This window comes from Lycium barbarum, chromosome 2 (assembly GCF_019175385.1).
Source record: "Lycium barbarum isolate Lr01 chromosome 2, ASM1917538v2, whole genome shotgun sequence".
Taxonomy (NCBI): Eukaryota; Viridiplantae; Streptophyta; class Magnoliopsida; order Solanales; family Solanaceae; genus Lycium; species Lycium barbarum.
Genome location: NC_083338.1, coordinates 6,409,052 through 6,433,206, shown reverse-complemented (window position 1 = coordinate 6,433,206; position 24,155 = coordinate 6,409,052). Strand labels below are relative to the sequence as shown.

The 24,155-nt window shown below is 43.6% G+C and overlaps 1 protein-coding gene across 1 annotated transcript; it reads right to left on the bottom strand.

Annotated features, from left to right (window-relative positions):
• Positions 1-17,599: 17,599 nt before the first annotated feature.
• LOC132625996 (uncharacterized) lies at positions 17,600-22,609 on the bottom strand. Its single transcript, XM_060340695.1, has 3 exons — positions 22,199-22,609; positions 21,369-21,420; positions 17,600-20,346 (listed from the first exon to the last, which is right to left on the bottom strand). Exon 3 carries the CDS (start codon positions 19,455-19,457, stop codon positions 18,258-18,260), a length of 1,200 nt encoding a protein of 399 aa, XP_060196678.1. The 5' UTR covers positions 19,458-20,346; positions 21,369-21,420; positions 22,199-22,609; the 3' UTR covers positions 17,600-18,257.
• Between the last annotated feature and the right edge of the window lie 1,546 nt (positions 22,610-24,155).

The window sequence follows — 24,155 nt, the reverse complement described above, 5'->3', positions numbered from 1 at the left end:
TTTACCATATTAATGTGAAGAGAATTGCAACTTACGTAATTAACTTTACTTTCAAATATTAAACTAATTTAGTCTAATTTAGCTCCAACAGTTAGTTAAATTAACAACAACAACAACCCAGTGAAATCCCACAACGTGGGGTCTGGGGGAGGGTAGAGTGTACGCAGACCTTACTCCTACCAAGGTAGGACGACTGTTTCCGAAAGACCCTCGGCTCAATAGAAAGCATAAAAAGAGGTCAGATAAGGCCAAGAAATTCAAAGCGATATGGGAATGAAAATAACGAAAGCGACTGAGCCATGATGAAGCAGTTTACAAAGGGACAGTAGCTATCACAGAAAAATAAGATAATTAAAGTACAGGAAATAACAAATATTAGCAGAAATCAAAGCACAAGAAATTATAGCGCGACAACGCGACTATTAATATGAAAGGATAAACGAGACTATCTACTAGCCTTTTACCCTAATCTGGGTCCTCCATACCCTTCTATCTAAGGTCATGTCCTCGGTAAGCTATAACTGTGTCATGTCATGTCTAATCACCTCTCCCCAGTACTTCTTCGGCCTACCCCTACCTCTTCTGAAACCATCCATGGCCAACCTCTCACACCTCCGCACTGGGGCATCTGTGTTTCTCCTCTTCATATGCCCAAACCATCTCAGTCTCGCTTCCCGCATCTTGTCTTCCACCGAGGCCACTCCCACATTGTCCCGGATAGCCTCATTCTTAATCCTATCACTCCCAGTGTGCATAGTCAACATTCTCATCTCGGCAACTTTCATCTTTTGAACGTGAGAGATCTTAATTGGCCAACACTCCGCCTCATACAACATAGTCGCTCTAGCCATCACTTTGTAGAACTTGCCCTTAAGTTGTGGTGGCACCTTATTATCACATAGCACTCAAGAAGAGAGCCTCCATTTTATTCACCCTGCCCCAATATGATGTGTGACATCATCGTCAATGTAACACCTCGTAGCTTCGGGTGAAAGTTTGACTCATAAGATGATAATATAATGGAACCAATATGAGGGTTATAGGAAGTGTTTTTGAAACCAATTAAGTCATAAGAAATGTCTTTGGGCAAAGCAAAGTTGGAAGTCGCTCTACGGGGCATGTTTACAAGTGAGTTTATAGAAGGTCTTACTTCCAACGACCATAACCCCTTTATTAATTAGGAATTTGGGAAAACTTCCTCTTTGAAATAGATTTCCAAGAATAGGTCGTGGGCCCTCACAGCATATCGGGATCAAAAGTTATGGCCATTATACGACAGACTGTCCGAGCAGAAAATTTTTACGGACCATTTGACGGTCCGTAGGAAATTTTGACGGCCGTAAAACAATTTGACGGTCCGTCAAATTGACTTAGGCCAACGTAAAATGGTCACAGAAACCCATATTTTGCTGGGCAGTTTTACAGACCATTTTGACGGTCCGTCAAACAGTTTGACGGTCCGTAAAAATGGGCGTAGAATTGCCTGACAGGTCAGATTTTAAGATGTTAATAAGAGACCCAAGCTCATTTTTTCATTCCCATTTCTCCTCCACGACTCAAGAGTTCTCTAGAGCCTTCCAAACACTTCATATGCAAGAATCCAAGTGAAACTAAAGATCCACTTCATCAATCCACAAAACTAAGTGTGAGAAACACATCAAATCCATTCAAGTCAAGAAATTCCATGGAAGGTGGAACTAGGGTTTTGTTCAAGTGAAGCATTTCAACTCAAGGCTTATTCCTACAATATCTAAGGTAAGTTTTATAATGTTTCATGATGATTAAAGTGTTGATAAGTTCTTGGGAGAATAGTAAATAGGTTTGATAAAAAGAATTATATGAATTATGCTAGGGTTTTTGGATTGTTGACTTGGGATTGTTGTATTCATATGGGTGATGAAGAATGATGTTAATTACATCTAATTAAGATTGTAGAATTACCTAGAAGTAATAGAATGGGAATTGGGTGAAGAAATCACCATTAATGGAGACTGTGGAGCTTCATGCCCACTAAGTGTTTGATAAAATGCTTAGATGACCAAAGCATGAATATTATTGCTAATATGGAATCCCTTTGACTTGCATTGATATAGATAAAAGTTGAAAGGGTTGACGAACATTGTATTACGCTCAAAGGCTGGAATTAAGGTATGTGAGGCTAACTATCTACTTTAGAGAATATTCATGATTCCCCCTACACCTCATTCTTCATACTTGTCCGCAATTTGACTCAGAATATAGTTTGTCCCTAGTTTCATGATATGATATAGAACTGTTATCTTCTAGGGTTGCAGTTACAGAATTCATTCATGGTTGTCACTTTGAACATCATGAACTCAGCACGTAATCTTTATAGACTTATGCATTGTTATCACATGAGTGTCAGTCAGTGTATAACCAGTTATTTGCATAAGTCCTATAATCAGAAATCAGTGTATAACCAGTTTTTTGCATAAGTCCTATAATCAGAAACAGTTATCATGCTATTAGCTATAGCCAGTCTCAATAGTGTAAATTGTTAATGTTGAACACCTGTATTTGTATTTTTGGGCCCTAGTCCACAGTTTATGCATACATATTGCTTGGGCCAGAGGTCATAGTTTTTGTACACATTATTTGGGCCCCAGGCCAGAGTTATATTTACAGTTTTACAGGTGATTCTTCATCCAGAACAGAGAGTACTTCAGCTTCTTGCTTTCCTGTTTAGTTCAGTTTCAGTTTCAGTTTCAGTATTTTATTGCTTCAGTTGCTTTACATACCGTACAATTCAAATGTACTGATGTCCCTTTTTATTGCTTGGGGGCCTGCATCTCGCGATGCAGGTAACGATACACAAGTTGACGAATCAGATAATTAGGAGTGCACGTATCAGCTACTGGTGAGCCCCACGTTTCTTCGGGGCGTTGTCAGATATCCAGTTATTTAAGTTTATAGACAGCTCTATCATTCAGTACTCTTAGAGGCTTCATAGATACAGTTCATACAGTCAGACATTTATATTGTTAGCCTTGTTGGCAGTTGTTCAATCGTTTTGGTTTAGCCATGTTGGCTACTGTAAGATATATTTCAGATTGTCTAAGTATTTTCGCATTATGATTTCAGTCAGACCTTTAGTATATCATCATGTGTTTAGTTGTTTCCACATTCAGTTAAATTTTGATATCTCATGTTGATTCAGTCAGCCAGTTGGTCGCTCGGTCACATGCAGTCAGGCACCGGGTGCCGTGTTACGCCCAGACCCAGGTTCGGGGTGTGACAGTCAATCTCCCCGCTGCCTTGTATGACCCAAGATACTTGAAACTACTTTTCTTCTGTATGGCTTGGGTACCAAGCCTCACTTCCACGCCAGCCTCATGAGGTGTTTCACTGAACTTGCACTCCACGTACTTTGTCTTGGTCCTACTCAGCTTGAACCTTTTAGACTCCAGAGTTTGTCTCCAACCCTCCAGCTTAGCGTTAACTCCGCTACGAGTCTCGTTGATCAGAACTATGTCATCCGCGAAAAGCATACACCATGGCACCTCACCTTGAATTTACCTCGTCAATCATCCATCACCAAGATTAAGAGCTGATCCTTAATGCAACCCTATCACAACTGGGTAGTGCTCTGAGTCTCCTCCTACTATCCTTACCTTGGTTTTGGCTCCTTCATACATGTCCTTGATCACCCTAATGTACACTACAGGTACACCTTTAGCCTCCAAGCATATCTATAAGACCTCCCTTGGAACTTTGTTGTAAGTCTTTTCTAGGTCGATGAATACCATGTGTAAGTCCCTCTTCTTCTCCCTATACTGCTCCACCAGTCTACTTACAAGATGGATGGTTTCTGTATTTAAGCGTCCCGGCATGAATTCGAACTGGTTCTCTGAAATAGACACGCCTCTCCTCACCCCATCTCCACCACCCTTTCCTACACTTTCATAGTATGGCTTAGCGGCTTTGTACCTTTATAGTTGTTGCAACTCTGGATATCGCCTTTGTTCTTGTATAAAGGGATCATTATACTCGACATCCATTCTTCGGACATCATTTTCGTCTTAAATATGACATTAAACAATCTAGTCAGCCACTCCAAACCTGCCGAGCCCGCGCTCTTCAAAATTTCCCAAGAATCTCGTCCGGTCCGGTCACTCTTCCCTTGTGCATCCTAAGAACAACACCCTTAAGCTCCTCAACCTTAATACTCCTACAACACTCAAAATCGCGACGCCTCCCTGTATGTTCTGAATCTCCCAACACAATGTCTCTATCCCCTTCTTCGTTCAAGAGTTTGTGGAAGTATGACTGCTATCTCCGTCTAATGAGAGCCTCCTCTACCAATACTTTGCCATGCTCGTGCTTGATGCACTTCATTTGATCCACATTACGTGCCCTCATCTCTCTCGCATTGGCTAGCCTGAACAATTTCTTATCCTAGTCTTTTTCCTCTAGTTCATCATAAAGACGTTCAAAAGCTGCCGTTTTTGCCGTCGAAACCGCCAACTTCGCCTCCTTCCTCACCATCTTAGAAAGTTCTCTATTCGTCCACTGCTCCACCTTATCTTTGCTTTCTATCAACTTCGCATATGCTACCTTTTCTGCTTCTACCTTCCCTTAGACTTCTCCATTCCACCACCAGTCCCCTCGATGCCCACTATGACTACCTGTCGATACCCCCAACACCTCCCTAGCTACTACTCTAATGCAACTAGCCGTCCTATCCCACATACTGGTCGCATTCCCACTACTCTCTTAGGGCCCCATAGCCTTCAATTTTTCTCCCATCTCCAGGGCACTAGTCATGATCAAACTCCTCCATCTGATCCTAGGCCGGTCATCCACCACCCTCTTCTACTTTTTTATCTTAATTTCTAAATCCATCACTAAGAGCTTATGTCGGGTTGTAAGGTTGTCACTTGGAATGACCTTACAGTCTTTGCACAGATTGTTATCATCCTTCCTAAGGAGTAAAAAGTCGATCTAAAAAAGTCTATCTGAGTCTTAGCCACTGAGCTACGGAAGGTTACCAATTGCTCCTCCTTCTTTGGAAAACTCGAATTGGCTATCACCAGCCCAAAAGCTCTTGCGAAATCCAAAAGTGAGACTTCTCCTCCATTCCTGTTACACCTCGGAAATTTCTCCGTACTTAGGTAATGATTGGAGTGATGAAAAGTTGGGTGAATAACGATTTATTAAGTTGGAAATGGCTAATTATGAAATCCGGGGAAATAATGAAATTTCAGAAAAATTCATGTCAGTGGTCGTATAGAGCACTATACGGCCCGTAAAGTGATATACGGACCGTATAGTGCAGTCGTCCTCCAAACTGCCAAAAACTTCAACTCTCTGGAAAAGTTGACAATGGTTAAAGACGACCCAGTTTACGGTCCGTAAACTGGAATACGGACCGTAAACCAAGTCGTAAACCCCCAGGTCCCTCAACCAAGATTCTGTTAAGTGTAAGGATTAAAAACGACCTGGAGGACGACCCGTAAACTCAAATACGGACCGTAAATCAGGTCGTATAGTATCATGATCCTCAGCCAACCTTCTCTGTTTTGGGAAATGGTTAAATACGACCACCATGGACGGACCGTAAACCACAATACGGTCCGTAAACTGTGCAATACGGTCACTGTTCACCCCGATAGAAATTCATTAAACACCAACTTCTGAGTTATTAAAAGGGACTTTGGACTCATCTTATTTCATTCTTCAGCAAGACAAATCAAGAATACTCTAGAACACTCTCCACAACACTTCATCCAAGAAAATCAAAGGAAAACTAAGATCAACACCACTAAATCTATGAAACCAAGTGCAAGAACACATCAAAAGGCTGTCTAAGTCAAGAAATTCCAAAGAAGGTGAAGCTAGGGTTTTGACTAAGTGAAGAATCTCAACTCAAGGATTGTTTAACCTTTATCCAAGGTAAGTTTTATGATTATTCCATATTGTTTGGGGTATTGAAAAGCTTAGACACTTGAAATGTAAAAGAACAAGGAAATGGGTCATCATTGAGTGAATAGTGATATGAATGAATGTTAGTGGAATTTCACTATGAATATGGGAAGTTGATACACAACATGGGAAGTAGTGTGAGGGAAGGAAGCATGGTCTGACTTTTCCTAGAATTAGCGACATGGTCTTCTAGCTAGTTGCTAGTACTGACATATAAATTCTTTTATGAAGGTAACAACGTGATATCGACGAAGAATAAGCGAGCGACACCGTAGCTAAATAACCAAGGTATGTGAGGCTAGTCCTTCCTTCTAATGGCATGAATCTTATGCATTTGAATTTCCTATCCACTACATGAGTTTCTATAATCCGGAAAGCTAGAGGTCTAGATTCATAATGTCCGCATAATAAGCAATATATGATATGATGAAGTTAGCATGAAAATGATGTTATCCATCGTCTTAACTCACCTTACATACTAGTTCTTCCAAGGTGGGGCAGCGTATGAGTAATTGTTCCATAATACCATCGGGGGATCACGACCTTACGTCACCCCGATAGTGTAAAGTTAATCATGAGCATTATGCATGAATTGTGATGAGAAGAGCATATGTTGAAAAGTATGATAATATAAGTATTTTATGTTAAGCATGTCATAATTGCATTCCACCGCGCCTAGTTGGTCGGGCATGTCACCGCTACGGCGGGAAGCTATACGGATACACCATGACCCTCTCGGGCATGGGCAGACACCACTAGTGGGCGGCATGAGATGGTACCCCGGACGCGGGAGGCCTGGACGCGGGCTTATATTGTGGACTATTACACCGTTCCGACATGGACGGGCAGCTTGCATGACACGCATATATGATATGATAAAGAGTATGAGTAAGGCAGCATGCATCATTCTTCTTATGATTTCCATTCAGTTCCATGTTCACATTGATGCTTGATATATTGTCCTTATCTTATTCTTCATTGTTTATGCCTCTCATACTCAGTACAATGCTCGTACTGACTTCCTTTCTTCGGACACTGTGTTCATGCCCACAGGTAGACAGGGGGGAGAGCTTGTCCCAGATCCTTAGTAGTTGTCAGCGGATAGAGAGCACTCCATTGTTCGGAGGTGCTTATGGTCGCTCTTTCGATATATGTATATCTTCATGTATATTTTTTTTTTGGGCACGACGGAGTCTTGTTCCGTCTGATTATGTATTATGTCATTAGAGGCTCGTAGATACGCAGTGTGGGTCAAATGGTTTCATGGCATGCTATGTATTATATATATACTATTTTGATGAGCCAATGGCATACGTATATGTATATATATATATAGTAATTATGTTTTCATATAAATCATGATTTCACTACTATTGCATGCTAAGTCGACAAAAAATCGTTGGGTGAGTAAAATAAGTAGTAGAGCGAGCGGTGCCTGGTGGCTAGCTCCGGGTACCCGTCGCGGCCCCTAGTTGGGGTCGTGACAGAAGTGGTATCAGAGCAGTTCGTCCTAGGAAGTGTCTACGAGCCGTGTCGAGTAGAGTCTTGTTTATGGTGTGTTGCGCGCCACGCTAATAAACAAGAGGCTACAGGGCATTTTGGAAGATGACCATCTTTTCTTCTCATGAGATCGTGCGATAGATCCATGTATAGGATTATACTACCCCTAAAAGTGTGTTATGGTTTCAGAAAAATGCCGCCGAAAGGAAAAGCTACAGCTGCCTAAAAAGGCAAAGCTACGACAAAGAAGCGGGCAGAAAGGGGGCCTCCGGCGGAGGTAGAGGAGAGTGAATCGCAAAGTGAGGCCGTACCTAATGAAGAAGAGGAAGAAAGAGCCTCAGCTCCGATTCCTCCACTGGGTGCTTCGGGTCAACAAGTGTCCGAGGCTATCCAATTATTGACACAGTTAGTTGCCGCTCAGGCACAACGACAGAACGCGGGCCCAAGTGATCGTTCTGATAGTACAAGAGCCCATGATTTCCTTACTTTAAATCCTCCAGAATTTTTCGGGTCGAAGCCGGATGAGGACCCACAAGGTTTTATTGATGAAATGTTGAGGACGTTAACGCTTATGCATGCTTCTGACACTGAATTCGTAGAGTTGGCCTCATATAGACTTCGCGATGTGGAGGTACTATGGTATAAGAATTGGGTGACAACCAGAGGAGAGAATGCACCACCTCCCGTGTGGCGAGAGTTTGTGGATGCCTTCATGCGCCACTATTTGCCACCCGAAGTCCGCCGAGCTAGAGCGGACAAGTTTCTAAATCTAAAGCAACGGGGTATGAGTGCCCGAGAGTATAGTATGCAATTCAACTCCTTGGCTCGTTATGCTCCGACTATGGTGGCCGACATGGGTGATCGCATCTATAGATTTGTGAGTGGGTTGGGGCCACATTGTACAGAGATTGTTTGACAGCCTCATTGCAAGACGGGATGGATATCTCTCGGATACAGGCTCACGCCCAGAATCTTGAGGAGCGACAACAGCAGCAGAGAAGTGAGTGTGACGGTGATAGAAGACAAGGTAAGAGAGCTAGGTCTATGGAGGAGAGCAGTGAGTACCGAGGGGGACCGAGACAGACACATTCCAGGCACTCCGGTCAGTCCGCGACCAGTGCACCTCCCAGATTTCCGGATAGACGATCTGATCGTTCCTTTCAGTCAGGGCAGGGTCAGAGTTCGAGGGCCCCAAGTTCTCAGTATCAGGGAGATTTTAGTTAGAGGAGACCTCCAGTACCGCGGTGCAGTCAGTGTGGTAAGCTGCATTCGGGATAATGCCGTCAGGGTTCAGATGCATGTTATACTTGTGGGCAGGTTGGTCATGTGATGAAAGATTGCCCTTCAGCAAGGGGTAGAGTGGGGGCTTAGCCTACAGGGTCAGCAACGGGTTCTTCAGTACGCCCGGCAGCACAAACCCCTCAGACTCCGACAGGTAGAGGCAGAGGTAGAGGGGGAGCATCCACTTCAGGTGCTATTCCGCCCCGTGTGTATGCTTTAGCGGGGCGACAAGATCTTGAGTCATCCCCAGATGTTGTCACAGGTACCTTGACTCTATTTTTCCGTGATGTATATACTCTGATTGATACGGGTTCTACCTTCTCATATATTACTCCGTATATCGCTGATTGTGTTGGGGTGAGGCCTGAGCCAATTAAACCTTTCGAGGTATTTACTCCGGTTGGTGATCCCTTAATAGCGAGACAAGTATATAAGGACTGTGTAGTGGTTATAAATGATCGTCAGACAAGAGCAAATTTGATTAAACTCGAAATGATAGATTTTGATATAATAATGGGCATGGATTGGTTGGCATCGTGCTACGCCAATGTTTGTTGCCGGACAAAGGTGGTTCGATTCCAATTTTCGGGAGAGCCCGTACTCGAGTGGAAGGGTAATACGAATTCCCCAAAGGGTAGGTTTATTTCCTACTTTAAGGCAAGAAAGATGATAGCCAAGGGTTACATTTGTCATCTAGTTCGGGTTCATGACACGGGAGCGGAAGTGCCAGCTTTCCAGTCAGTTCCGGTAGTGAATGAATTTCTGGATGTGTTTCCCGACGAGTTACCAGGTCTTCCTCCAGAGAGAGAAATTGATTTTGCCATCGATGTATTGCCAGACGCCAAGCCTATATCTATTCCTCCCTATCGAATGGCTCCAGCAGAGTTAAAGGAGCTAAAGGCGCAACTGAAAGACTTGCTCGAAAAGGGTTTCATTAGGCCGAGTTCATCACCCTGGAGAGCACCAGTTTTGTTCGTACGAAAGAAATATGGGTCGCTGCGAATGTGTATCGACTACAGGCAGTTGAATAAAGTGACTGTGAATAATAGATATCCCCTTCCCCGAATCGACGACTTGTTCGACCAATTTCAAGGTGATAAATGGTTCTCCAAGATAGATTTGAGGTCGGGTTATTATCAGGTGAGAATTAGGGAAGCAGATATTCCCAAGACCGCCTTCAGGACAAGATATGGCCACTACGAGTTTCGAGTAATGTCGTTCGGGTTGACAAATGCCCCGGCGGTATTCATGAATCTAATGAATAATGTGTTTAGGCCGTTCTTGGATATTTTTGTGATAGTGTTTATTGATGATATCCTGGTATATTCTCGCACAGAGTCAGAACATGCAGATCATTTGAGAATTGTCCTTGGTGTTCTTCGATTTCGAGAATTGTATGCAAAGTTTTCGAAGTGCGAGTTTTGGCTAAACTCAGTGGCGTTTCTGGGCCATGTTATCTCAGATGATGGTATCCGAGTCGACACCCAGAAAATAGAAGTTGTGAAGACTTGGACAAGGCCTACGACGCCCACAGAAGTTCGTAGTTTCCTCGAGTTAGCAGGATATTATAGGAGGTTTGTAGAGGGCTTCTCATCTATTTCCGCCCCTTTGACGAAGTTAACTCAAAAGTCGGCTAAATTCCAATGGAGTGAAACCTGTGAGCGTAGTTTTCAAGAGTTGAAAAACAGGTTGACTTCGGCACCAGTGCTAACACTTCCAGAAGGATCAGATGGATATGTGGTATATTGTGATACCTCCGGTGTGGGATTAGGGTGTGTATTGATGCAGCATGGGAAAGTCATTGCATATGCTTCGAGACAATTACGAAAGCATGAACAGAACTATCCCACTCATGATCTTGAATTAGCCGCTGTCATTCATGCATTGAAAATATGGAGACACTATTTATATGGTGTGCATGTGGACATCTATACGGATCACAAAAGCCTTCAATATATTTTCAAACAGAAGGGTTGAACCTACGGCAAAGGCGATGGTTAGAATTACTGAAGGATTATGATATGAATATTCTGTATCACCCAGGAAAGGCGAATGTAGTGGCAGATGCACTTAGCTGCCGATCGATGGGTAGCTTATGTGGAGTTCCTTCGGAAAAGCGAGAAATGGTTCGTGAGGTTCATCGGTTATCAAGTCTCGGGGTACGACCGATTGATTTAGGAGATACAAGTATTAGTATTAATAACCCTACAGTGTCGTCGTTGAATCTAGAAGTGAAGGAGAGACAATATGAAGACCCTCAATTAAGCCGTCATCGAGATCTAGCTCATGGAAGGGGAAAGTCTCCATTCGAAGTCTCCATAGACGGGGTCCTCAGATATCGGGACAGGTTATGCGTACCGAATGTGGCGAAATTGCGCCAACGGATCCTAGAGGAAGCACATTGCTCCCGGTATTCTATCCATCCAGGGGCGACCAAGATGTACCATGACCTTAAATTGCTGTATTGGTGGGATGGCATGAAGCGAGACATAGCAAAGTTTGTAGCTCAGTGTCCCAATTGCCAGCAAGTGAAGGCCGAGCATCAAAAACCAGGGGGCTTGTTGCAAGCAATGGAAATTCCTACGTGGAAATGAGAAGAAGTTAACATGGATTTCGTGGTAGGATTACCCCGTACGCGGGGGAAGTGTGACTCTATATGGGTGATCGTGGATAGACTCACGAAAGCAGCTCATTTTCTCCTCGTTAAAACTACATATTCAGCGGAAGATTATGCTAAATTGTATCTCAAGGAGATTGTACGACTTCACGGTATTCCCTTGGCCATCATCACAGACCGAGGGGCACAGTTCACAGCCAAGTTCTGGAAGTCCTTTCAAGAAGGACTAGGTACTCAAGTTAAGTTCAGCACAGCATTCCATCCTCAGACTGACGGACAAGCCGAGCGCACTATTCATGTCACGACCCAGCCCCGTGGGCCGCGACTGGCACCCTACTTGGGCACTCAGACCAGGTTACATATTCCAATTACATACAAACAAATAGCCGAGGGCCAGTAAGGCTGCATATACAGGTTTAGATCATTTCCAGGAAAAAAAATTCGGCAGAGTTTCCTTTGTTTTACGGACTACCCAATATACCCTGCACACAGAAAATACCAACAAAAGCCACTTAGGGCTAACAAAGCAATATATATATATATATATATATATATATATATATATATATATATCAAATGCGGACTGGCCGCCTCGGTATATGGGATCGCCCAACGACATGTTCACATAACCATACAGAAAGACCATAACCCACAGACCTGTCCACAGACCTCTAAACTGACCGACAGAACCATATGGCGGGACAGGGCCCCGCCGTACCCAAATAGTCAAATGTACAGAATATATACATAGCAAAAGAAGTCTGTACCAAAAATGGACTCCGAGTCAAGAAGGAATACTCCGAAGTAGTAAAGAGTGAAGCCTACAGTGGAGGATCGCCAATATCTGCACCTGCGGGCATGAAACGCAGCCCTCGAGGAAAGGGGGTCAGTACGAAATATGTACTGAGTATGTAAAGCACGGAGTACAAAATTATGGGCCAAAACTAAAAGCAAATCAAATAACAAAGTAGAGTACAAACCGTTGTGTCAAAATCCATATCAAAACCATATACGTATACATAATGCAAACTAAATCATTCAAACGCTTAAGAACGTGGTCGCCACTCCGACGCTGGCGCCACACACAGCATAACGCCAGAAGGTTTCAAATCTCCGTACATCCACAAACACAAACATAAGTGAGCGTATCGCATCACTAGCCATATCACAGCATAACTCCAAACGGGACCCGGCCCTATGGCGAGGCCTCGGGAACCGTAACACAGCATACGACCGAATTATCATAGAGCGCACGAATCATAACCGGCTCGGGAACCGGTGAACGAAGTCATAGTAAGGCACGAGCGGAGTCGTGAGCAAACAAATGCAAAATATAATTCAAAATAGCCTTTCAAAACATAATGATTTCATAAGTCATTACTTAGTACAAAATAATCGAATACTTAGTCAATATGAAGATTCCTTTCACAAAATGCTTCCAAAATGGTATATATGGCTCAAAACATAACTTAGCATATCATAATATTCAAAACATATTTCTTAGGAGGAAGTTCCAACACCAAAGGTTTCATATCAAACTTTATTCAAAAGAAGAGCCCAATAGGACAAATAGGGCATTTCGGGGTTAGCGGGCCCACCTCGAGTCGGGTTGAGGTGGCGAACGTAATTTACGAACATTTAAGGGCCAAAGGATCATATATAATGATTTTAAAGTGACCCGATCACATTTCGATAGGTTTTGAACACTTGGTTGCATTCTAGCCAAAATGGAGCCTTTAGGCTTCAATTGAATTGAATGAATAGTAGTCGTTTTGTAGATCGGGTTTCGAGGAGCATAAATGCTCCGGAGGTTCCAATTTTCACCTAGCACACTAAGACATGCCAAACGAAGAAGTGGGAAGCTTTACATACCTTATAGACGTCTTATGCTCTCCTTAAAATCAACTCCCGTTTCGTCCAAAATCTGCAAATGGTCAAAGTTACCAATTTGAGATTCTTAGGCTTAAGATTGCCATTAACTTGATTTTTGTCTACCGAAATTTCGGCAGCATTTCCCCTATAAATCTAACACCCCCGAGACTTAGCTCGGCTCAAAATACATCAACAACAACAACCCAAACATCACAAGCAACACAAACCACAGTTAAAACACTTTAACTTCAATATTCTACCTTACTACACAAGTTAGTAATTTCCATTCAAACTTCACAATTCCAAACTTATGTCTACATTATTGTATTCATACACTCACTCAAAGCCATCCAAACCTATTCCAATCATATTCCAAACATTACACATAATTTTAAGAAGTTTATCACTTTCCATATTCCTTTCAAAACGTCGACAATTCCGACGAACATGCTAACTTGAATTATTTCATTCCGAATTCATTAGCATCAACTATAAATCACATTTGAAAGTCTTTAGCATCATAGATATACAATGATATACACAATTATACCAAACGTATACACTTCCACATAATGTTCCGAAATCATTTTCCAACGCCAATTCAATTCATTAATCATTCATTTGCGACATAAAGGTCACAACGACGCATTAAACAAACTAAACAAGATCAAATTCACATTCTTTCTCCTTCCTAGGGCTCACGGCCACTTTGAAAAATATACACACACCCACGACTTCATTCATACATCAAAGTTACGGGATTCTCGTCTATTATAAATCCTTAATATATCCAAACCAATTCCATAACATTAAAGTAACAAAATTCTTACCTTTTCTTGAAAATCCGACTTGCCGCAAACATAATTCTTCCTCCAAATAAATTGTATCACGTTGAAGAGCGCCTCGCGCTTGCTATAACTACAACAAGGACACGATTTTTAGGATTGAGACAAGGCTAGAAAAAATTTTCTTTTCTCTTCTATGGGGTTTCGGCCGAGAGACTTTTTTTTTAGCTCAATGGTTTTAATTTTTTGTTTCTTGAACATTCTAATGGCTAAGGATGCTATATACTTGATTAAGGGTCATGTGTTAATCACATAACCACTTAAAATGGGGCTTGGGCCAAGCCTTGGCCGGCCACCCCTTACACTTGGGCTCAATTTTTTTGTGTTACATTTTTCTTGGCCCAATTCATTAAAAGTCCCGTTTTGAAATTCCCGAAACTAATTTCCGAAATTCCAAATTTACCCTCGGCCTTTCCCAATGTCTTAACATTAAAGATTCCATAACCAACATAGTCATGTTCACTAAAATCAAATTATTTCCTTATAACACACAAATCGTAATTATTTCTCGATTTTCAATTATACGAAAACACGGGACATAACATTCTCCCCCCCTTAAGAACATTCATCCCCGAATGTTAAATTAGCCTTACTAGGTCTTACGACCAAGACGGGGGAGTTCTTTATTATTAGAGGCATACAAAAATTATTTTTCAACCAACATAACAAACTGAAAGGTTTAGATTACCTGTGGACGTCGGGAACAAATGGGGGTATTTCTTCTTCATCTCGTCCTCCGCCTCCCAAGTCATCTTCTCCCGATTATTGTTGCGCCATAGGACTTTGACGGAAGGCACTTCCTTAGTGCGTAGTCTCCGCATCTGTCGATCCAGAATAGATACAGGCTGCTCGTCATAAGATAACTGCTCCGTCACCTGAATGTCATCAACTGGTAATATCCTGGAAGGATCACCAATACATCTCTGCAGCATAGACACATGAAACACCGGGTGTACGGCCTCCAAGTCGGATGGTAAGTCTAGCTCGTAGGCGACCTCGCCTATCTTTCGAACGATCTGATACGGCCCAATGTACCGGGGGCTCAACTTACCCTTTCTACCGAATCTCATGACACCCTTCATAGGCGACACCTTCAGGAATACCCAGTTGCCAATCCGGAACTCTAACGGTCGACGTCGTCTATCTGCATAAGCTTTCTGTCGACTCTGAGCAGCCAATAGTCGTTCCCGAATAAGCTTTACCTTATCTACAACTTCCTGGATCACATCTGGCCCAATCAGCTTAGTCTCGCCCACATCAAACCAACCAATAGGAGATCTGCATTTTCTGCCATAAAGGGCCTCGTATGGAGCCATCTAAATGCTGGAGTGATAACTGTTATTATAGGCAAACTCAATCAGCGGCAAATGATCATCCCAGCTGCCCCTGAAATTAATAACGCAGGCCCGCAACATATCCTCGAGCGTCTGAATAGTGCGCTCGGCCTGCCCGTCGGACTGAGGGTGAAAAGCTGTACTAAGGCTCACCTGAGTCCCTAATCCCTCCTGAAATGACCTCCAGAAATTAGCTGTAAACTGGGCACCTCGGTCAGTAATAATAGATATAGGGACTCCGTGAAGTCTGACTATCTCTCTGATATACAATCTGGCATAGTCCTCAGCCGAATAAGTAGTCTGAACCGGAAGGAAATGGGCTGATTTCGTCAGCCTGTCAACAATAACCCAGATAGAATCGTACCTGCGTGGAGTGCGCGGTAACCCAACGACGAAATCCATATTAATCAACTCCCATTTCCAGGCTGGAATTTCCATCTCCTGTAATAATCCACCGGGCTTCTGATGCTCGATCTTAACTTGCTGGCAGTTCGGGTACTGACTAACAAACTCAGCAATATCTTTCTTCATGCCATCCCACCAATACAAACACCTGAGATCCCGATACATTTTAGTGGAACCAGGATGAACAGAATATCGAGCATTATGTGCCTCGCCCATAATCTGCCACCGTAAGCCCGCAACGTCCGGTACACAGAATCTGCCGTCATATAATAATACTCTTTCAGGCGAGATCTCAAACTGAGTCTTGGCTTTATTAAGAGCCACATCTCTGTACTGAATCAAAAGAGGATCTTCAAACTGGCGCTGCTTTACCTCCTGAATAATAGATGACTCAGCAACTGGATGAACAGAAATCCCAGAATCTCCAGAATCCACCAAACGAACTCCGAGGCTGGCCAGCTGATGAATATCACGAACCAAATCTTTCTTATCAGATGGAACATCAGCCAGACTGCCCACGGACTTGCGGCTAAGCGCGTCAGCTACCACATTAGCTTTCCCCGGATGGTACAAAATATCAACGTCGTAATCCTTTAGTAACTCAAGCCATCTCCGCTGCCGCAAATTTAGTTCCTTCTGCTTAAAAATATACTGGAGACTCTTGTGGTCCGTATAGATATCAACATGGACCCCATATAAATAATGCCGCCAAATCTTCAAAGCATGAATTACCGCGGCCAACTCAAGATCATGAGTGGGATAGTTCTTCTCGTGTGGTCTGAGCTGCCGGGATGCATAGGCTATGACTCGACCGTGCTGCATCAATACACATCCTATCCCAATACCAGAGGCGTCGCAATAGACAACATACCCGTCAGATCCCTCTGGAAGAGCCAAAACTGGTGCTGTAATCAATCTCTCCTTCAGCATCTGAAAGCTGCGCTCGCAGGCATCTGTCCACTGGAATTTTGCTGCTTTCTGGGTAAGCCTCGTCAGTGGTGATGCAATAGAAGAAAAATCCTCCCCAAACCTACGGTAATACCCAGCTAAACCCAGGAAACTGCGTACCTCTGTCGGTGCAGTAGGCCTGGGCCAATTCTGTACAGCCTCAATTTTCTGCGTATCGACCCGAATACCGTCTGCTCCGACAATATGCCCCAAAAATGCCACAGAAGTCAACCAGAACTCACACTTAGAGAATTTAGCATATAACCTCTGCTGACGAAGAATGCCAAGTACCGGCCTCAAATGATCTGAATGCTCCTCGGCTGATCGCGAATAAATCAGGATGTCATCAATAAACACAATAACAAACATGTCCAGAAAAGGCCGAAATACCTGATTCATCAGATCCATAAATACCACTGGGGCATTAGTCATCCCGAAAGACATAACTCTGAACTCGTAATGTCCGTACCGGGTCCCGAAAGCAGTCTTCGGGATGTCTGACTCCCGCACTCGCACCTGATAATAGCCTGAGCGCAAATCTATCTTTGAAAAATATCTGGCTCCCTGCAACTGATCAAACAAATCATCAATCCGGGGGAGGGGATATTTATTCTTTATAGTCACCTTATTTAGCTGCCGGTAGTCGATACACATCCGCAGTGACCCATCTTTCTTTCTAACAAACAATACCGGTGCTCCCCAGGGTGATGTGCTGGGTCTGATAAAGCCCTTATCCAACAAATCTTTCAGCTGCTCTTTCAACTCAGCGGGTGCCATCCTGTATGGAGGAATACATATAGGCTGCGTATCTGGCATCAACTCTATAGTAAAATCAATCTCCCGCTCAGGCGGAAGGCCAGGAAGCTCGTCAGGAAATACATATGGAAACTCACTGACGACCGGAACAGACTGAAGGGTAGGTATCTCAGCTGCAGTATCGTGCACACGAACCAAATGATAGATATAACCCTTCTGGATCATCTTCTTAGCCTTGGGGTATGAAATAAACTTACCCCTCGGCGATGCTGTAGATCCGAACCACTCTATAACTGGTTCCCCTGGAAACTGAAAACGGACTACCTTTTTCTGGCAGTCAACATTAGCATAACAGGAAGCTAACCAGTCCATACCCATAATAACATCGAACTCCAGCATATCTAATTCCACCAAATCAGCCTTAGTGCAACGATCATATATAGTCACAGGACAATCCCTATAAACCTGCCTCGCTATAACATAATCCCCAACCGGCGTAGCTACCTCAAATGGCTCTATAGGCTCGGGCACTATCCCAATTTTACTAGCAACGAGCGGGGAAATATATGATAAAGTAGAACCAGGGTCAATCAATGCATATACAGATCTGGAGAAAACCATTAATGTACCTGTGATGACGTTTGGCGAAGCCTCCTGATCCTGGCGGCTGGCCAAAGCATATATGCGGTTCGAGGGACCGCTAGAACCTGAAGCGCTGCCTCGACCTCGACCGCGTCCCGCCGGAGCTGGAATACCTCACCCCGCAGGGCGTGCAACTGATGGAGCAGATGATGAACCGGCGGCTGACCCTGTCGGCTGAGCCACACTACCAGAACCGCTGGCCAACGGACAATGTCTCATAAAATGGCCCTGACCACCACACGAAAAACAAGCTCCTGTAGCCCTATAGCACTCCCCTGGATGTGACTTCCCGCAGTGAGAACAATGGGGTCTAGGTGATCTGGGCTGGCTGGGGCCTCTGGATACCTGCGTACCTGCCGCTCTGGAGCTCTGACCGGCCCCAGACGGTCCCGCACTATCAAATCTCCGGCTGCCTGACTGAGTACTCTGGCTGGACGGAGGTAGCTGTCTGCCTGACTGCCGCTGCTGAGGCTGTCCGCCTCGAGAATCCCCGGAATAACCTGCGGACCTAGCCCTCTTGGGCGGCCTCCTGTCACGATCTCTGGTGGACTGATCTGCTCGGTACCTGTCCTCCATCCCCTGAGCATAAGCCTGTAATCTGGCGATATCCATATCCGTCCGTGATGCCATCGACATGCAGGACTCAATTAAGTAGCGATCCAGCCCGATCACATATCGGTGCATCCGGTCAGCCATATCTGCCACTATAGCCGGAGCATATCGGGCCAGAGAATCAAACTCCAAATTATACTCACGAACACTCCGGCCCCTCTGTCGTATCTGCAAAAATCTATCCACTCTCGCCCTCCGCAACTCTGGAGGCAAAAAGTGGCTGAGAAAAGCAGCCTCAAACTCATCCCAAGTGGCTGGGGAAGCACCCCGGCCCCTGGATAGCTCCCAAGACTCGTACCAGTGAGCAGCAACGTCCCGTAGTCTATGTGAAGCTAGCTCAACAGAATCGGTATCTGAAGCCCTGACCAAATCTACTGAGCGTCGCATCCCCCTAATAAAGTCATGGGGGTCCTCGTCGGGCTTAGACCCGGAAAACTCTGGAGGGCCACATAATAAGAACTCCCGTACTCTTAGGCTGTCCCGCCTGCCATCATCATCATCATCTCTCCGCCCGCGTCTCTGAGCCTGTCCCGCTACCAGGGTAGTCAGTAACTGCACAGCCTCTCTCAATGTCCTGTCATCCGCCCCTGACTGAGGAGCTGGAGGTGCGGGCGCTGGAGTCGCTGGAGCTGCTGAGGGACCTGCTCCAGGCTCCGCCGGTGGTGTAGCGGATCCCTCTGACTGAAGTGTAATACCGGGCATAGTCTGGGCTCGAGCTCGGGTAACGGTAACCCTCGGCGCCCGACTAGTCTCTCCCACCTTCGTCTTACCCTACTGGGCCGCCGTTGCCTTTTTCGGAGGCATCACTGCAAACACAATAACGAATTAGATCAGAATCATCCTAATAGCACAACTCTATCGCACGATCTAAGATTTCAAAGAAAGGTAACATCCTAAATGTCCTGTAGCCTCCTGTTTATAGATGTGGTGCACAACACACCGATAAACAAGACTCTACGAGACACGGCCTGTAGACATTCCGAGGACAAACCGCTCTGATACCACTTTTGTCACGACCCAGCCCCGTGGGCCGCGACTGGCACCCTACTTGGGCACTCAGACCAGGTTACATATTCCAATTACATACAAACAAATAGCCGAGGGCCAGTAAGGCTGCATATACAGGTTTAGATCATTTCCAGGAAAAAAATTTCGGCAGAGTTTCCTTTGTTTTACGGACTACCCAATATACCCTGCACGCAGAAAATACCAGCAAAAGCCACTTAGGGCTAACAAAGCAATATATATATATATATATATATATATATATCAAATGCGGACTGTCCGCCTCGGCGTATAGGATCGCCTAAACAAAACATGCGGACTGGCCGCTTCGGAATATGGGATCGCCCAACGACATGTTCACATAACCATACAGAAAGACCATAACCCACAGACCTGTCCACAGACCTCTAAACTGACCGACAAAACCATATGGCGGGACAGGGCCCCGCCGTACCCAAATAGTCAAATGTACAGAATATATACATAGCAAAAGAAGTCTGTACCAAAAATGGACTCCGAGTCAAGAAGGAATACTCCGAAGTAGTAAAGAGTGAAGCCTACAGTGGAGGATCGCCAATATCTGCACCTGCGGGCATGAAACGCAGCCCCCGAGGAAAGGGGGTCAGTACGAAATATGTACTGAGTATGTAAAGCACGGAGTACAAAATTATGGGCCAAAACTGAAAGCAAATCAAATAACAAAGTAGAGTACAAACCGTTGTGTCAAAATCCATATCAAAATCATATACGTATACATAATGCAAACTAAATCATGCAAACGCTTAAGAACATGGTCGCCACTCCGACGCTGGCGCCACACACAGCATAACGCCAGAAGGTTTCAAATCTCCGTACATCCCCAAACACAAACATAAGTGAGCGTATCGCATCACTAGCCATATCACAGCATAACTCCAAACGGGACCCGGCCCTATGGCGAGGCCTCGGGAACCGTAACACAGCATACGACCGAATTATCATAGAGCGCACGAATCATAACCGGCCCGGGAACCGGTGAACGAAGTCATAGTAAGGCACGAGCGGAGTCGTGAGCAAACAAATGCAAAATATAATTTAAAATAGCCTTTCAAAACATAATGATTTCATAAGTCATTACTTAGTACAAAATAATCGAATACTTAGTCAATACGAAGATTCCTTTCACAAAATGCTTCAAAAATGGTATATATGGCTCAAAACATAACTTAGCATATCATAATATTCAAAACATATTTCTTAGGAGGAAGTTCCAACACCAAAGGTTTCATATCAAACTTTATTCAAAAGAAGAGCCCAATAGGACAAATAGGGCATTTCGGGGTTAGCGGGCCCACCTCGAGTCGGGTTGAGGTGGCGAACGTAATTTACGAACATTTAAGGGCCAAAGGATCATATATAATGATTTTAAAGTGACCCGATCACATTTCGATAGGTTTTGAACACTTGGTTGCATTCTAGCCAAAATGGAGCCTTTAGGCTTCAATTGAATTGAATGAATAGTAGTCGTTTTGTAGATCGGGTTTCGAGGAGCATAAATGCTCCGGAGGTTCCAATTTTCACCTAGCACACTAAGACATGCCAAACGAAGAAGTGGGAAGCTTTACATACCTTATAGACGTCTTATGCTCTCCTTAAAATCAACTCCCGTTTCGTCCAAAATCTGCAAATGGTCAAAGTTACCAATTTGAGATTCTTAGGCTTAAGATTGCCATTAACTTGATTTTTGTCTACCGAAATTTCGGCAGCATTTCCCCTATAAATCTAACACCCCCGAGACTTAGCTCGGCTCAAAATACATCAACAACAACAACCCAAACATCACAAGCAACACAAACCACAGTTAAAACACTTTAACTTCAATATTCTACCTTACTACACAAGTTAGTAATTTCCATTCAAACTTCACAATTCCAAACTTATGTCTACATTATTGTATTCATACACTCACTCAAAGCCATCCAAACCTATTCCAATCATATTCCAAACATTACACATAATTTTAAGAAGTTCATCACTTTCCATATTCCTTTCAAAACGTCGACAATTCCGACGAACATGCTAACTTGAATTATTTCATTCCGAATTCATTAGCATCAACTATAAATCACATTTGAAAATCTTTAGCATCATAGATATACAATGATATACACAATTATACCAAACGTATACACTTCCACATAATGTTCCGAAATCATTTTCCAACGCCAATTCAATTCATTAATCATTCATTTGCGACATAAAGGTCACAACGACGCATTAAACAAACTAAACAAGATCAAATTCACATTCTTTCTCCTTCTTAGGGCTCACAGCCACTTTGCAAAATATACACACACCCACGGCTTCATTCATACATCAAAGTTACGGGATTCTCGTCTATTATAAATCCTTAATATATCCAAACCAATTCCATAACATTAAAGTAACAAAATTCTTACCTTTTCTTGAAAATCCGACTTGCCGCAAACGTAATTCTTCCTCCAAATAAATTGTATCACGTTGAAGAGCGCCTCGCGCTTGCTATAACTACAATAAGGACACGATTTTTAGGATTAAGACAAGGCTAGAAAAAATTTTCTTTTCTCTTCTATGGGGTTTCGGCCGAGAGACTTTTTTTTGAGCTCAATGGTTTTAATTTTTTGTTTCTTGAACATTCTAATGGCTAAGGATGCTATATACTTGATTAAGGGTCATGTGTTAATCACATGACCACTTAAAATGGGGCTTGGGCCAAGCCTTGGCCGGCCACCCCTTACACTTGGGCTCAATTTTTTTGTGTTACATTTTTCTTGGCCCAATTCATTAAAAGTCCCGTTTTGAAATTCCCGAAACTAATTTCCGAAATTCCAAATTTACCCTCGGCCTTTCCCAATGTCTTAACATTAAAGATTCTATAATCAACATAGTCATGTTCACTAAAATCAAATTATTTCCTTATAACACACAAATCGTAATTATTTCTCGATTTCCAATTATACGAAAACACGGGACATAACAATTCAGACCCTAGAGGATATGCTACGGGCATGTGTATTGAACTTTGGCGGTAGTTGGGATGAACATTTGCCTCTTATTGAATTTGCCTATAATAATAGCTATCATTCCAGCATCCAAATGGCCCCGTATGAAGCCTTATATGGAAGAAAATGCAGATCTCCAATTGGGTAGTTTGAGACAGGGGAAGTGCAATTAATAGGCCCCGACTTGATCCAACAAGCAGTTGAAAAGGTTAAAGTCATTCGAGATCGGTTATTGACAGCCCAAAGTCGTCAAAAGTCTTACGCAGACAACCGCCGACGAGACTTGGAATTTCAAGCTAACGACTGGGTATTTTTGAAAGTTTCGCCAATGAAGGGGGTGATGAGGTTTGGTAGAAAGGGGAAATTGAGCCCAAGATATATCGGACCTTATAAAGTTGTCCGTAAGGTGGGTAGAGTGGCTTACAAATTGGACTTGCCTTCTGAGCTCGAATCTGTGCATCCAGTGTTCCATATTTCGATGCTCTGCAAGTGTGTTGGAGACCCAACGAGAATAGTTCCGACTGACGATGTGCAAATAACAGAGAAGCTAAAATATGAGGAGATGCCCGTTGCCATTTTGGATAGGCAAGTACGAAGGCTTCGGAACAAGGAGGTTGCTTCGGTCAAAGTTTTATGGCGGAATAACAAGTGGGAAGAAATGACTTGGGAAGCGGAAGAAAAGATGAAAATCAGATATCCGCAATTATTCCACTCACTGGAAGAAACTCAAGAAGAAGCATCGGCGATGTAAGGTATGTATACTCAAATTAATGTTTTGGCCGTATATGTGTTGATAAAGTAATGTGTTCCCGTGAAGTGATGATATTATGGGTAGTTGCGATAAGTTGGTAGTGGTAAATTGTAGAGGGAACTCTAGCATTCCCCAAGTGTCCAACATTCGAGGACGAATGTTCCAAAAGGGGGGGAGAATGTTACACCTCGGAAATTTCTCCGTACTTAGGTAATGATTGGAGTGATGAAAAGTTGGGTGAATAACGATTTATTAAGTTGGAAATGGCTAATTATGAAATCCGGGGAAATAATGGAATTTCAAAAAAATTCATGTCAGTGGTCGTATAGAGCACTATACGGCCCGTAAAGTGATATACGGACCGTATAGTGCAGTCGTCCTCCAAACTGCCAAAAACTTCAACTCTCTGGAAAAGTTGACAATGGTTAAAAACGACCCAGTTTACGGTCCGTAAACTGGAATACGGACCGTAAACCAAGTCGTAAACCCCCAGGTCCCTCAGCCAAGATTCTGTTAAGTGTAAGGATTAAAAACGACCTGGAGGACGACCCGTAAACTGAAATACGGACCGTAAACCAGGTCGTATAGTATCATGATCCTCAGCCAACCTTCTCTGTTTTGGGA

What these genes read in the sequence shown, in the direction of transcription:
- LOC132625996 (XM_060340695.1), bottom strand. Translation starts at nt 19,457, where the DNA reads ATGCCCGGTATTACACTTCAGTCAGAGGGATCCGCTACACCACCGGCG.